This window comes from Sinohyriopsis cumingii, chromosome 11, assembly GCF_028554795.1.
Source record: "Sinohyriopsis cumingii isolate HCF-2022 chromosome 11, ASM2855479v2, whole genome shotgun sequence".
In the NCBI taxonomy this organism is placed as follows: domain Eukaryota; kingdom Metazoa; phylum Mollusca; class Bivalvia; order Unionida; family Unionidae; genus Sinohyriopsis; species Sinohyriopsis cumingii.
The window spans coordinates 75,158,056-75,174,399 of record NC_142971.1 but is presented as its reverse complement, the minus strand read 5'-3'; the positions used below and the strand labels follow the sequence as shown (position 1 = coordinate 75,174,399).

Below are 16,344 nucleotides of genomic sequence, written 5' to 3'. Positions count from 1 at the left end.
TAGATTTTATATGCATAATGGACAGATGTTGGACAGATTTATGTACATATACTTTGAATCATTTAGATGCAAAAGTAGACATCTAACTTGGTTAACAAAATCAAATTAAAGTCTTTATTTAATAGTAACAATATATTCATATGGTTAACTTCCTACCCAGTAGAGCAAGTGTCATATAACTTTTTGTTATCCTGGATCAGTTTTAAATATCCCACGTTGTACATTGTACTGTTTCCGCTTAAATTATACTCATCCAGTTGTATGGGCATCTTGAGGTAACGTGTTGTTTACCAGACACCAAGGGGCCCCGAGTGGTCTAAAGCACTCTCCGTTACGGATCATTGCCATCTCACCTCTGTCTGTGTGGGTTCGAGTCTTGGATTCGGCCAATGTGGGTATGTGAGAAAGCTTGCCAGTAGCTTCCCGTGGGTCTGTGGTTCTTTCTGGGGTTTTCCCGGATTCTTCCTCCACCATTAATACTGGCTGCCATGTATAACCTATCGTGTGCTGAAAAATGGCATTAAATCCAACAACAACAACAACCAGACACCAAATGTACATATGAGCAGATATATGGACATTTTTATGATCTGATATACATGTTTGACAGCATTGTATGATAGTAACACAGTTGTTTGATGTTGTGTTTATTGTGTCTTTTTGTGTGCTTTTTCCTTTGGTTTGTGTATATATATATATATATATATATATATATATATATATATATATATATATATATATATATATATATATATGTCTTTCATCCTGTATGCATCTTTTGGCTTTTAGTCACCCTCTGTTGCATTTTAACCTGCTTTGTAACATAGCTACATGGTGAGTGGTATCTGTACTAACACTATATAAGCCATTAACCAGGCAACTTCATTTATAGAAAGACCTGGGGGTTCAGGTTAGAACGATCACACCATATAATTTGTGTGTACGTCAGAATGTTTTTTTTAAATCATTTTTAGCTAGCTTAAAGACCAAGGAACATATTTCCTCTGTAACAGATTTAGTCAAATGCAATTATACAGATCTTGTCTTTATACAATGGCTTGAATATTTTCATGTTTATTTACTGGTGTTTCTATGATAATATCCCACAAGGTCGTGCAGTTCTGGTCCAACTATGTAGGTGAACTAGGCAATTTCTTTATTTCTTAGGAAGAAGGATGGTGCTTCTAACTCATAGTTAGGCTGGGGTACAAAAGAAGCCTTGGGTAGGACCTGAGGTCATATTTGATATTAGCAGCACATTATTTATAATTATGATAATTCCATATTTAAAAATGAAATTTCATGAGAGATTTGCATGGATTTAATTGCAATAAAGTTTAAAAGGAATAATAGAACTCAATTGTAAAAAAAAATTTTTTTTAACTTTATACTTTATAGCTTAGTATATGAGATAACTTTTGCATGTGTGTATAGTGCATGGCAGGGGAATCCGGTTTTATCAATTTATATCTGTGGTCATCCTACTTTGACCACACAACTCATTTCTGATAGCAACTGATATAACAATTTCTAGTTTGCTTATAAATTTCATAAGAACTAGAATTTATATAATTTGAAAGAGAGAGAAACATTAACATTACCAAAACAGGTAGAGTTTATTTGCATGGTAGCAGTGTACTGAATTTTTAAAGACTGTTTGCATGACTGCCATGTACCTGCTGTAGAAATGACAATTCCCATGGCAACCACATATGATATTCAAATATTCTGAACTTGCATGAAATCATGTAATTAACACAGACTCATGTACTCATGAAATTAAGAGTATCCGTTAATTGATAGGCTGATGGTGGGGTGGGTGGGCTCCAAACCTGTAGTGACATTGTTATAGGTTTGGGCTCCTTAACCCTTTTTTATCCAATAAGCGCTTATGAAATGAAGAAGTGTAACACTATACATGTGCCAGTTTTCGACGTTGACTTGCAGATTTCACCTTAAAGGTATTCTAGATTGAAAATTAATATATTTGTTTCATCGAAGAATATAAAATGTATGTTTGCAAGACAATTTCAATTCTACAATGACAAACTTTGTTGTCATTTCTACAAAATACACAACTTGTATTAGGCTAGTTATTGCCATGATTCCAACACATGATGAAAAATATCTTACACATATCAGGTGTACATGAGGTGTATCATGGCTATGCAAATAGTTGTTCACCCATTAAGGTCAACATTACTACTAGTATTATAGTACAAGTCACACAGGTCATGTAGGCATTCAACACTGACTATTCAGTAATGGGTCAGGCTGGGTCTCATTTTTTAGAATTTAATTTTGCATACCTTTCAATACGGATTGAATGTCATGTGCTGTGATCTCACAGTGTGAAAGCTATGTATATTGATAAACAAATTCATACTACCCACAACTGTGATGCTTCCACTGATCGCTCTCTTATTTTGACCTGTTTAGTACATGGTAACCATTGTGAAAGTCCGTAGCAATAGATAATTTTCATCTGGAAATTTCTTGGTGACATTTAAGGTGCTGAACATTCAATTATCAGGATTGATTAGACTTTGGTTAAAGAAAATTAGTGTTAAATTTTAAAAGAATAATTTATTTTTAATTTAAAATGAGTACATATACATACATGACCCATGTGACTTGTAATATAGATAGGATAACTGTGAATAGCTTATGCGAAATAAATATTTTCATGTGCTTAAAAATGTTAAGCAAAGATTTTCTGTCAAAAATATTTTTTAAACTTCAAACCTTGTACAGAAAAGTAATAAATTCAACAACAACAACAACAACCATAATAATAATAATAATAGAAGAATTTAGAAAAAGTCATACAGGGAATATCTTGAGCTGAATCCCGACAAGCAGCCAACATTATTATATACTACCAAGGAAATCCCCGAAATTAATTTTCATTTTCCAAGAAGCATGAACTTCAAAAACAACAGTACGTTTTAAAAATTTCCGCAAGATTTTATATCAAAATACCGTGTTTACTGGCATAGCAAACAGCAAGAGTTCGGAACACGTATTAGGTGGTGTACTCATGAACGGTACTGAAGTAGACCGCATGACAAGGAAGTGAACATGTGCTCGAAGACAGATAACAAACTAAGTGGAAATAACAAGTTAAGCACAATGATATAGCAAAGCTGAAGAACGGATAATTTAAGCATCTTATTTGGGTATCGTGTAGACTGAAATTGTTAAGCAGAAAAAGGTATTTTGTCAAATCAAGCATGTTAAAGGCCGGAGAACGGTTACTCCCTATTTTCAATAACCGTCGATAATTGTAAACTCTATGAGTTGAAAGTAATTCGAAGCATAAGAAACACAAAAAGAGGAGAAGTATAATTTTGAATCATATAAGAAATTTCTTGTCATTGCCATCATTAATGAAAATCGAGACTGACCATTTCTGTATATATGGGTTGTGTTCACAGACTATATGTCTGTTTATGGTATTGATGGATCTATTTGTTTATGAAAGAATAACAATGAAGGTTGAAATTTCAAAGTCGCAGTATCAATAAAGTATGTTGTTAGATTTCCATGGTGATCTGTGATGAATAATTCATTGTGCATCTTTAGAATTAAACACTAGGATTCAGCCAAGGATTTGGCTTGATGGGATGTCCCATCACAATGTTTAAACAAGGCCAACCATAATTTGACACACGTCATAGCATTTTCCTCATGACTCTTTTATTATGCTTAAGATATGTCTTATTTCTGTAACAGCAGTATTATTTTATAATCATTTATATGCAGCACACGATCACATGCTAACATGTAACAGTCATCAGTCTTATAAGTGTACTTCTTTCTGATTGATTTGGTCATGTTGTAGATTGAACACTGCTTGGGTCAGAATCGAATGGGTTGAGATTTTTTACCATATCTGACGTTTTGTATAGTTTTAACATTTTAGTATCCTGTTTCATTATTACATTGAACAGTATTGGTGTTGCCTACAGGTTGCATAGTGCAATTTCTGTATCCTAAGATTCATACTAATTATTGGAGACAAAGGCTCCACCGGACTTCATGGAATATAGGCATTCAGAGGTTAAAGTCAACAGGATAAACATAATAACCATCTTGTTTTTATTTATAAGCTTTATTGTTGGTCTCTGTTGAATTCAAGTAACATTTTTCACAGGTTAGAAAAGGTACAGTAAATATCAGGGATAAATAATAACATTATTTTCTGCTTACAATTTAATGCTGCTTTATGTTGATTGCAAGTATGCGTCTTCAGACTATAAAAAGTTACCAGCAGAAAGACTGAACAAAGATATTTACTTAGGGAAAGCTGTGAGCTGCAGTAACATATCATTGGCTGAGTCTGTGTTGCCTACCTTACAGCTCAGAAAAAATAATGCCATTAATGGAGAAAACATTAAGACTTTTTTTGAAACGGTGGAGAGAAAAATGTCATAACTGATACTTATTAATAAATAAATAAAGGGACGTTTAAATTTATGGTCAAATATTTTGTCTTTGGTTTTATGTTTTTCTAGAAATATTCACTGTATGTGTATTTGTTTTATTCACTTTGAGACATTCATGGTATAAAATATGTTGATGCTATGTATAATCTATAAAAACTGATGTTTGACTTGATTTCATTAGAGAGAAAACTTGTGTAAATTTACTATTAGTGCTTTTAATCACAGCAGTGCTATGCATGATTCTGTACAACATAATGTTTGACTTGATTTCAATAGAGAGGACATTTATTACATGTACTTCTATTGCTACTAATACTACTGCGCTACTAATCACAAGAATGCCACAAGATCTTGCAATATACACATATCATACTCGAAAAGAACTTGACTTTGCTTTCATTGGGTAGGTCAACATGATCATCGATAATGAAGACATCAGTACATGTCTGAGCAGGGCAAATATGTCACAGAAATGGCTGTGGTGCATTAAGATGTCACAGATAGTAAAGCATCTATCTTGAATTAGTGAGGTCTTGGATTTGAGTCTTTGTCTGGGTGTAAATATTTAACAAGTGAGTAGCAAATATCAAAAGTCCAACCTTTACTTGGATTTTAATCAAAGTTCATAAAGCTAATTTCATCCTGTTGTTTCCATGATTTAAAAAACTCAAAATGATTTTTGTATTATTTTAAATTCTTTTTTATTTTATTTGCCTGCCAGATTTCAAAATGGCTAAATCCAAAACAGACCTTATCTGACAAATGGTATTTTTTGTGTGCAAAGTCTGTGTAACGCCAGCTCACAGAGTATTTGCAGTACCTATATGTGGATGGCATGTAAAAGTGTGCCTACTTTACTTTTTCAATTTCATTGCCAGCTTCATTGCTTGGTGCAACTTACAATCCAGCTGTATTTGCTGTTCATTGTGTTTTCAGATTCCGAACAGGATTATCGATTACAGCGCCTTGCCAGAGTCCTGAATGAGCAGCAATCAATGAAGGACAAGGCTACTCGTGAGGAACAGGTAATAATTCCTGCTCAAGGAGAGACAACTCATAAGACCCATGAAGTGACTCGTATTGCTGTTGAAGGCGAGGGATCAGAATTACTATACATCCGTTCTCCTGAAGATGAAGTTGGACAAGATCTTTCATCCACTGCTAGTCGGCAAGAAGAATCCCCCCCAGCATTAGGTCAGAGGGAGCCCATTCAGTCAGAAACAAACATGATAGCCATGCTAAAATTGTTGCAGGAAAATGTTTATAAATTAAAACAAAACACAGGCAAAACTTCACCACTAACAATCTGGGACTTTGCAGGCCAGTATGCCTTTTATACAACACACCAGACATTCCTGACAAGACGTGCCATATATCTCTTGGTTTCTGATGTTAGCAAACAGCTTTCTGATCTTGTAGCTGATGAGTGTTACTTTGATAGTAATGGGATAATGAAGTGCAAAGTTCATGGTGAGTTGTGATGAGATTTATTTTGATAGGGAATGGATAATGAAGCGCATAGTTCGCATAAAGTTCTACTTCTGCCCTGCTGGAATTAAATAAAAAATCTTTATTATTAATTATTGTAGACAATACACATTTAGCACTGTTTTGTTTCTCAAATGGAAAGAAATGACAATAGCAAATGAAGAAAAACCTTTAAAAGCACTTGTCAGTCATGACTTGGATGAACCTAAGCATGACAGTTACTTTGGCATCCATGTGCTTTCCTTTTAATTCCATGCCATTTTGTTTCATCATTTTTGCATTTAGAATGTACCTTCATTGTACACCTATCTTTGTCATGATGAAATGTTTAAATTCTAGGTAAAAAATATATTTGAGCTAATGTGAAAAAATGGAGACAAATTATGTTTGTTCCTAACCAGGGAAAGCCATACAATTTTGAAACTTTTGGTTTAAGTCCAGATGGGAATTTTCAAGCAACACTTGATGACGGGAAAACACATAAGTGAGTCCTATCAGTCCTTGCTAAATACACATGTATATAGAAGTCGATGAATTTTTAATGCATAATCACATCTTATAGGTGGCTTTGAAGATGTATTAAACATACCTGTCCACTCAGAACAATTCAAATTTTTCAGAATATACGATTATCAAATGTCATGGATAGCTTGCATGAAGTATAAGAAAGAATTTTATTAATACTATATTGAGATTAAAAAGTAATGGCCAGTGTTATTGAAGGTATAGAAATGGCTTCAACTCAGTAACTTGTACGCCAGATTGCTTAAAGTAAACAAATAGTCAAGAAAATAATGGTTTCCTCACAGTAATTTGAGTTCTTTATGATTTTCAGTTACCATGTTATGTAGATGGCTTATACTCGGAATGGGAAGTATCATATTGATTTGAAGTGAATAGATCAAAGGTCAAGGTTACTGAGGCTGAAATAGTAAACATTTTATTTTGTACAAGGACATAAACCATACATGCCAACCATTATGCTTTTCGCAGAATCCTTATGCTTTTTTTCACAAAATTATGTCTTGCGTTTAAATGTATTCGGATTACACATTTTCGGCATGTTCCCCACCCCTTTGCAAAAAAAGTATTAATTTATTTTCTCACTTTTATTAAGATCCCATTAATCCCACAGACCATATTCTAGACACGGCAACTTCTACATAACTACGACATAAGAGTACGCTTGTCTGTAGACTTGCATGCACTTTCCTAACAGTATTATGTTCAATTTATAGCAGCTGCCCTATTTCCAAGAAACAGGCTGGTTTCCACTTTCGAACTTTTTACCTCAGTTTCTATTTATAGCAGCTATATGGCTTATTTAGGAGAGAAGAGACTGGTTTTTAATTTGTAATCTTTGCTTGCAGATTCCTTGTTCTAACTCGTATCTGGTACAGAACCAGTCTGTAGGTATTTGGTGCTAAAAGGCGAGTCAGATATATTCTAGTCGATAAGTGTGATAGAGCAGAAATGTTTTTCAAATAATTTCACAGATGGATTAGAAAAAGACGATAAACCGATTCAAAGATGAATACATGAATTGCGTAATACAGTGTTCCATTCTAGGGCAGCTACATGTCCATTGCCGGCTGTGTGGAAAGGATTTTAATATTGGTCTTCGTTGTAAAACAAAGAAACCTTGAATTAGCTAGTTTTACTAACTCCAGTACTAAGGTAACTTCATCATTACGGCAGGACTCAACTATGTACACACATTTTATGAATCAGGAGGTGTTATTTGCAGAGTTCTTAATAGAACACAGACTACCCCTAGCAGTGGAAGACTACGTTGGCCCTTTGTTCAAAAGGCTGTTTCCTGATTCCAAAATTGGAGAAAATATGCATGTGCAAGAACAAAATCATCTAATATTGTTTGGCGTTTAGCAGAAAATACTTCACTTAAACTTGCAGAAGCCATGAAAATTCAGCTGTTTAGTATTGCCACAGACATGAGTAGTGACTATGATGACAAAAGTTGTACTCTGTGTAAGAGACTTTGACAACGAAAAGAATAAAGTCGGAGTGCTCTTCTATCATTACCAGAATTAACGTTAGATTCCAATGGAGAAATCATTTTTGATTTGCTTGATAATGCTTTGAATAAACATAAGTTGGCAGAACTGTATGGGGTTTTCAGCTGATACTGCATCATCGATGACTGGAATTCATAAAGGAGTTGCATTCTATATTTTGAAAAATGTCTCCATTAGTGTGCATATCGGGTTTTCTGTCATTTGATGCACCTTGCTGCAGGAAAGGTTGCCGATAAATTAGAAGGAGAACTCCTGAAGTATCAAGTTGGCATTCTTTGAGACAGTGTGCTTCATGCATACAGAGTTGATGTGCAACGGCACCTTATTTCCCAGCTAAATAACACAGTAAATGGAAGATATAAATTTACTCTTCTTTGTCAGGTTATGAAGGGAATATTGGTTCTTTACCATTCTAATGCTGATTGTTCAGTATTGTTAACAAAAGTAAAACTGAATTCAGATCCAGGCTCGGTAACCCGGCACTATGAGCTCTGCTAGTGTGCAAAACATTCATAGTCTCAGCTGGTACAAAGTGTTTTGAAATACAATATGAGTCAGATGCTTTTTAAAGCTAAAAGTATTACATATGAAAATTTGAAGCAGTAACTCATGTTAAAAGACCAGATGGGGTAAATAAATGTTTTTATACATATGATCGTTTAATTTGTATAATGTTATATGTGGATTATTCTTTTTCTGCTCGGATTACTCGTTTTGTCCACTTGGATTACACTTTTTCCTTGCCAGGGGTTGGCATGTATACATAAACTCTGCATCACATCCTTCAAACAACAGCTGTAGATGGCTTGCCCTTAGGGTAAAGCAATCACATGAACCAAACTTATTGAATGTCTTGCACTTAGGATAAGGAAAAACTTAAGTGATATTGGGGTCTCAAGATCAGAGGTCAAGGTCACTGTTTCTGAAAGAAGAGAATGGATTTTGCACCAAAGTGTATTTATTTATATAGACAGTTGATTGACTTGAGGTGGGTGTATAATGTGCATTGACACTAAAGTGTATTTATTTATGTAGACAGTTAATTGACTTGGGGTGGGTGCATTATGTGCCATTGACACTAACGTGTATTTATTTATATAGACAGTTAATTGACTAGGGGTGGGTGTATAATGTGCCATTGACACTAAAGTATATTTATTTATATAGACATTTGATTGACTTAAAGTGGGTGTGTATGTGCCATTGACATTACTCTTGTTTATGATTTATTTTCAGAGCTGATTGAGGTTTGGCTAAACTCTATACATTCCTGTGCACTATCATCAGAAGCCAGCATCCCTCCAGTGATTTTGGTGGGAACACATGTGGATAAAATTTCACAGGTACAAATTATGGCCATTAACATCAGATATGTTAGAGTTTATCTTTTCTGCCTGTTTAGGTCTATTGGTCATAGATCATTTGCTGATCTTTGTTTCATTTGGATCCAGATTTCATATTACAATTAATATAATTAGTCTGGGAACCAGACTAACTATTCAGATGATTTAAGCTGCACATATTTTTTCATGCAAGGCATCCGCATAATCAAACTGTTGATAAAGAATTCTTTAAAAACTGGTAATAATCAACACAGAAAAATAAAATGGAATATTCACATTATTGTGAATAAAAGCAGGAAGGGACACAATTATGTTTATTTGGTATCATTTGCCAGTTTAAGTATATCTCGTTGCAGGATATATGATTGTCGTTTGTCTTGGTAAACACCACTAAGAACTACTAAGAAGCACTAAGAGGCTCTAAGTGCTAAAAACTGGGCAATAAGAACAATCTAAGTATTAAATTACCCGATAAAACATAAGCATTACTAAAATACATTGATAATTATTGTTCACACGAACTGTAACAGATACAAACATATTTTGAGCACCAGGGAAGACAACTCTGTTTGGACCTCATTTTATTAGTTGATGTATACAAATATCAAATGTAAGAAAAACAAAGGAACATAAAGAAAAATGAAATGGGGTTAAAAAGAACAAATAAAAGATACACCAGCAATATTGAACGAAAAAGAAAAACAGGAAAAGAAACAGGTATGATACAGAATTAAACAAGGAATAAAGAAAAAACTTTAAAATATATTTCAGATACAACTGGGAATAATACATTTATAAAATAATCTTTTTCAAACTGTGTGAAAGAGTTGGAATTTGGCTTCCATTTTTGTAGCACAATCTGTTTACTTTTTTCCTATCTCTGCATTATGTTACATCCTTTATAAAAAAGGGCATGTGTTTACTGTCTGACAGCATTAAGAACTACTACGAAACACTAAGACTGTAGAAAGCAACAAGTTTTAGAAATTGACACTAAAATCTTTTGCAAATCATTTAATTTAATTAAGTTAAAATTATGCATGGTATATTGATATTAACCTCTCCTGAACAGTCTGCATGGTGACTGGCTTGCATTTCAGACCGATATCCATGAGCAGCAGGAAGGGGTGAATAGAAATTGGCAAACAGAGGGTGTGTGTGTGTGTGAAAAAATGAGTAAAAGAAAAAGACATGGAACCGTTGGAATGACCAATGAATAGTAACATGACCTATATGTAACATATCATAAGGATTTGTATGTACCATAAAATATGAATATTTGTATTTGACCTTTTTAGTCACAATATGAACAAATCATGATACAGCAAGGGGGTGAAGGGAGAAAATGGCGAGAAAATCATTTGAAAATGACCCCCCAAAATATCCAAGGCTCCATTTCAGTAACAAATAGTTGTAAGAAAAACTTGTTGTGTACGTTGTGTAAATTTTGTTTATAATTATTATATTGTTTTAAGCAGGAAAAATAGTAGAGGCTGAGCCTTTTGTCTGTGCCAGATTATTTGCCAATTTATTGCCAGTCATGTGGTATTTTTGTTCATGCCAGTTTATATCCATTGATGTGGTCCCTTCATGGGGTACCCTTCAGTGAGGTTTTCTCATTTTTCCAATTTCTGCCTTCACAGGTCCCTTCATGGGGTATCATTCAACGAGGTATATATTTACTTTAGGATTTTCCATGTGTTTCTGTCTATATCTTTCATGTATTTGTGGCTATTTTGGGGCTCTTTACCTATACTGTCTATTTTTACCATAAAGGAAGCTGGAAGGTGTTTTCCCTTTATGGTCACATGGACATACCTCCTGGTGAATTCATGGATGCGAAAAGAAATGCTAGACATTCAAAAGGTTGTCCATACATTTCCCACACCCCATGGTTTTACGGTCAACAGGATACATGCACTGATTACTGACACTTTTTTGCACCCCACCCCCGCGAACCTAAGGTGGTGCAAAACTGCACCACAGCCAGTTTCGACTGGTGATGGATGAGCGCAAATTGTCAGCAATCAGTATGATTTCTGGTTGACTTTCGAATGCTTGGGGTGTGGCCCACCACTGAAATAACTTCTAGTTTTACCTGCCAGCAATATGCCAAAGTCTTGGGTATGAACCGATGAAGTGTACCAGTAATGATTTGGGAATCCAATGACATTACTACGAGACTATGCAGATTCAAGGGATATTTGTTTAACCTAATATAAATACCTGCTGAGAATAAATCAGTAATGGTTTAGATAATTTTAACAGTTCCATGCTCTAGAATATTCTGTTGAAATATATAAATAGTGTTATTTACAGAAAAATATATCTAAATTTGTACTGCGTATATTGCTGTGTGGGAGAGTAATCTGTATTTGCAGTCCACTGGCAGATTTAGTCAAGCGAAACAGATGTGACTCATTCTAACTATCACCTGCGGCAAAATGGGTGGTTTTCACAGAGAGTTTATCATTATATTCTATTTGTGAACAGAGAGATATACAAGCATATAAAAAATTAAACATGCATAGTCATTTAGATCGTTTAATTTATTTATCAAGTATTCTAGTATTTTTAAATTTATGTTTATTGTAACAGGTACAGATTTCTCTATGAGTGTACAATTGTTGATTTTTGGCAGACCTGTAAATCCCAGTGTGTTATTAATAGCACATAGGTATTTGGTGCAGCTAGCCAATGACCATGTTGTGGGAAACCCGGCATGTTATTAATAACACATAGGTATTTGGTGCAGCTAGCCACATGACCATGTTGTGGGAAACCCGGCATGTTATTAATAGCACATATGTATTTTTAGTGCAAACACGTAACCGTCACAATGTCTGAATTTTGAGTAGAATCATGATTCCAGCAACTGATTGTAGTTGGAAAAATTATGTTACATTACTGTAATACAGTGAAACCTTCTATATCTGCTGACTTAGTGATCTGTAATTAAATCGTTGTTTTTTATAATAATAATAATAATAATTATAATAATGAGTGATTCTGTGCTTACCATGGAATCTCCTGTGTCAAAATTAGCTTGACAAAGACTAGATGAAATTAAAAAGTATTTTCCAGTCCGTGATTTTCTCAAGCAAAAGTTACAACAATGCCAGGATGCTCATGTAGAATTTACAGTGGATACAAAACGGTTATTTAAACCAGTCACAAAAACCACTAAAGAACGTCTTCCTTCTTTGGAACAAACCGTTAAATCAACAACAAAAATAGCAGAAAAAACTATTTTAAAAAAATAAAAAAAATACAAAGATATTCTCGTAGAGCTTCCAGTTCTGATGATCAACCACAATTATGGCAAGAAATGCTGCAGGCAATAGAGGGTATTGAACACGTCCGTGCTGACATTAGTGATATAAGGGATCTTGTTGAATCAGAACCAGAACCTGTTTTAAAAAAAAACACCTGCCAAATTTCCTGGAAAGGTTTGTAAATACTTAGAGAAAACTTATAGGAATTGCTGCAGCAGGACATCAAATTCATTGTGAAATGTAAGATCCAGAGGCTGTACATTTACGCTTTTATTGAAAGAATTTGAGAAACAAGTCAAATAGGATAGAGAATACCTATTACCTGGAGATTATTACTGCCCAAAGAGACCACAATTTGGACGACCTCATGTAGAGGAAGAAGCAGCAACCATAAGTGGACTTGCCACTTGTAATTGACATCATGAAAAACAAGGTGGTAAAGTGATCCTTGAATCGTCGGTGATTCAAGATACACTTTGGCCCAGTAACATCCTCGCTGGTGTTGATCAACTTGAAATTCTGATTGGTGGAGCAGCAATTTCCATGAAATCATCAATGAAGCAGCTGCTATTTGTCAGTGTTTATTTACCAGTGGCATTATGGACAGTAGTGTCTATTGGGCACTGATGGATGAAATTACCAATGATTACTACAGCGAGTGATCAATTTGATCGGTGATAACAAAATAACATGATTATACACAATGCCCAACATGGACCTGAAAATATCAGGGTGATAAATGTATGATTACCAGATTATAAAATGGTCTACGGAGATGAACTCTGCGATGTTATTCAGGATTTATTAAGAAGGATAGCCCCAAAGGCTATCCTGATTGCAAAACAATGGGGCACAAAAACCCCAGTTGTTCATGATACTGGTATTGGCATTGTTGGCAATGTTGCAAAAAAAGCATTCTCGGCGATCAGAGATCAAAGACAGGCTCGCATGATTATTGAGATGACAACCACAACAGAATGTGAAGCATTCCAGTGGAAGCATTCCTGTAAAACTGCCCAGCACCAAAGTGATGCCTGCAAGTGTCAGCAAAATAATGAATCAAACTGCAAATGAGCAGTTGAAAGAATTAGCTGGTGGGTCGTCTCTGACAAAACAAGCTGCTGACGGGATAAAAAAGAAAACATAACTGCAAACCTAATAGAGGATAGTGGTTTGGCCCATCAGCATTGCTTATCCACTACGTATTGATCAGTGTTAGAACATCATTTTAGACCGCAGTGAATATAATAAAAATGTTCAAGTGCGTGTCTGATCCTGCATTTGACATGGATGCACCAATACTCAGGGATGAGTCTGTGCATGATTATCAATTTTATTCTTATGAAGCACGAGAACCAAACCAACGTGGACAAATCGAACCAGATACATCAAGGTATTCCCTACCAACTGAGGCATTCATTGAAGTTCATGGTAGACTCATAAAAATCAATGGTAATCCACATGGTGCTCAGCAAGTTGGATTTGTAATAATCGAATTGTGGCATTATTTTACAGTGCATGATATATCATTGATGGTTGAGAAATTGAAGTATGCCATGATAATGTTGACGTCATGATGATATTGGGTCTCGCAAGATCTTCAATGATTATTCATGGTCTGCTGGTCCATCAATGATGTTCACAAAAGACACCATGAATAAGGCCGATAACTGACTTTATCTTCATCGAAGGCCTAAAAGTGATGGTGGAGAAAATGATGCAGATGCTGAGGATATGTTCGTCAATGCCATCACGGATTTCAACTTGGGATTTGCAGCACATACAATTGATGCTCAAAGGAGATTAAGGAGATTTAGCTGTGTAATACTGCTGTCAAATATATTTTGGTTTGGCAGAAACACACAGTTGTACTTGTGCAGAAAGCTACGGATAACGATGCTATCTGGCATGCTAAGGAGAATGTGACACTAACAAGGCTTTCGTAGTGGATGCCAACAATGACACCATCACTCGTTGAAGAGCAACGACTGATCTCTTGCACAGAGGAAGCAAATCAATGTTGTCTGGTTGACGATGACCACAGACTCGATTACAAGCACAATTGTTGGTACATTTGTATGGCAGATCGCATCACAACATGGCGTTTCAGCACCACGAAATGCATTTGACAGAATTCTCAAATACGAAATCATATGGCATTTGACCCACTTGGGGTTAAAAAAGGCTCTAAAGATAAATGGATATCAAGAACCATCTGAGGAAGTGCTGATGGATTTTGAAAATAATCATGTTACACATGCATATCATCATTTGATGACATTTATTGGGCACGATCATAACACTGATTCTGGATTGCAAATATCTCAGCAGGATTTCTCAACGCTATATCCGATCTACCTGGTCAGATTAGAAAACGGCAATCCACATTGAAGCATTACTCTGAAATAAGCAGCTATGCAGGGCCCAGAATAATTATCAATGACTGAACGTCAGCTCAGATACTATAATGACACTTAGAAATCAAAAACTTGCATTTGACTTTATCTTTCTGCGAGTGTGATCAGCTTCACAGCAAAAAGAGGTAGTATATTTCTGTTTCTATCAGCATAACCAGAGCTGATTGCAGCGGCAGCTCCAGCTGTTGCAAAAGCTGCTGCACTTTTGGTGATGTTGGAATTGCTGCCAGTATGGCACTGACAAAAGCAACAGGACACAGTGTCCCAACATGGCATTAACTCCTCCCCAAAAAAGGGTGGGCTCTGAGATTACCAGGAATGCAGTATGGTCAAGGTCTGAGACTGCCGGGGACGTTTCTTTAAAGTTTCCCATGTCCACGTTTGATTTACTTGATTCTGCTTGTTGATTCAACATAAATAAACTTTTCAGAGGAGAAACCATACCACGTTGAAACCGGTGACATTAATCTCAATGGAAGTTCCCCCCGGTACTCATTGGGTTGCATGCACTGTTGATCCACATGTAGCTGTTTATTTTGATTCAGTATAGTGGTTTAGCCAGTGACATACCAATCTTGTATTCATCATTACCAACACAGACAATAACAGATCCACCAATATGCAGTCCAGAAGTAATTACTGTACTTAGGTGTCATGGTCGTCAGTCCACCACATAAAGTCATGCACGAATACACAAGTGGTCGTTTTAAACAGGCTAATGGATTATGGATAATCAGCTACAAGTAAATGTCCAGGTGAAGTTGATCTGTCTGCGTATGTGATGCGAGATGAACTTGCTGATCTTATTCTTCTCACCGGGGTTGACCCAAATGAAGGTGTTGTTTCTCATGTTAAATAAGGGTAGTTAAAGATGAGCAATATTAAGTGGGCCGATATTATCCTGTGAGCTTTAGAAGCAACCAATGATAACATCACAGTATTTACCAGCGAAGAAAAAAATAAAAACTTCAATATATGAATTGCACAGTTTCATAGTTTTGTTCCTATATCCGGTGGTTCAGTGACTGGTTTGTTCATCTTGACTGGAAATATAATTATTAGCGTATGACACTGCAAAGAAGAAGCATGTCGACAACAGTAATGCCATGATAAGGACCTTGTTAACAACAGCTAGTGATAGATTAACCACATTTCAGTCTGAGTATGATGGTCCTGCAAGACCAATACCCACCAGCCATAAGATGGTTGACCTTCGCACACAGCTCAGTCATATAGTCGGCATTAAAACCTCAATTGAAACAATTAATATAATGCTCACAGAAATATCAGCATTGGTTAGAGGATTGAAGGAAACATAAATGAGCTTAAATCATATA

The 16,344-nt window shown here is 35.4% G+C and overlaps 1 protein-coding gene across 4 annotated transcripts in view; it reads left to right on the top strand.

Moving 5' to 3' along the window:
* LOC149788762 (uncharacterized) overlaps window positions 1-16,344 on the top strand; it is a 133,363-nt gene that overhangs the window by 66,230 nt on the left and 50,789 nt on the right. For all 4 annotated transcript variants that reach the window (XM_089974850.1, XM_089974849.1, XM_089974852.1 and 1 more), the window contains 2 exons: window positions 5,385-5,918; window positions 9,209-9,315. In XM_089974850.1, coding sequence (XP_089830976.1) covers window positions 5,385-5,918; window positions 9,209-9,315 — 641 coding nt within the window. The remainder of the gene's footprint in view (window positions 1-5,384; window positions 5,919-9,208; window positions 9,316-16,344) is intronic.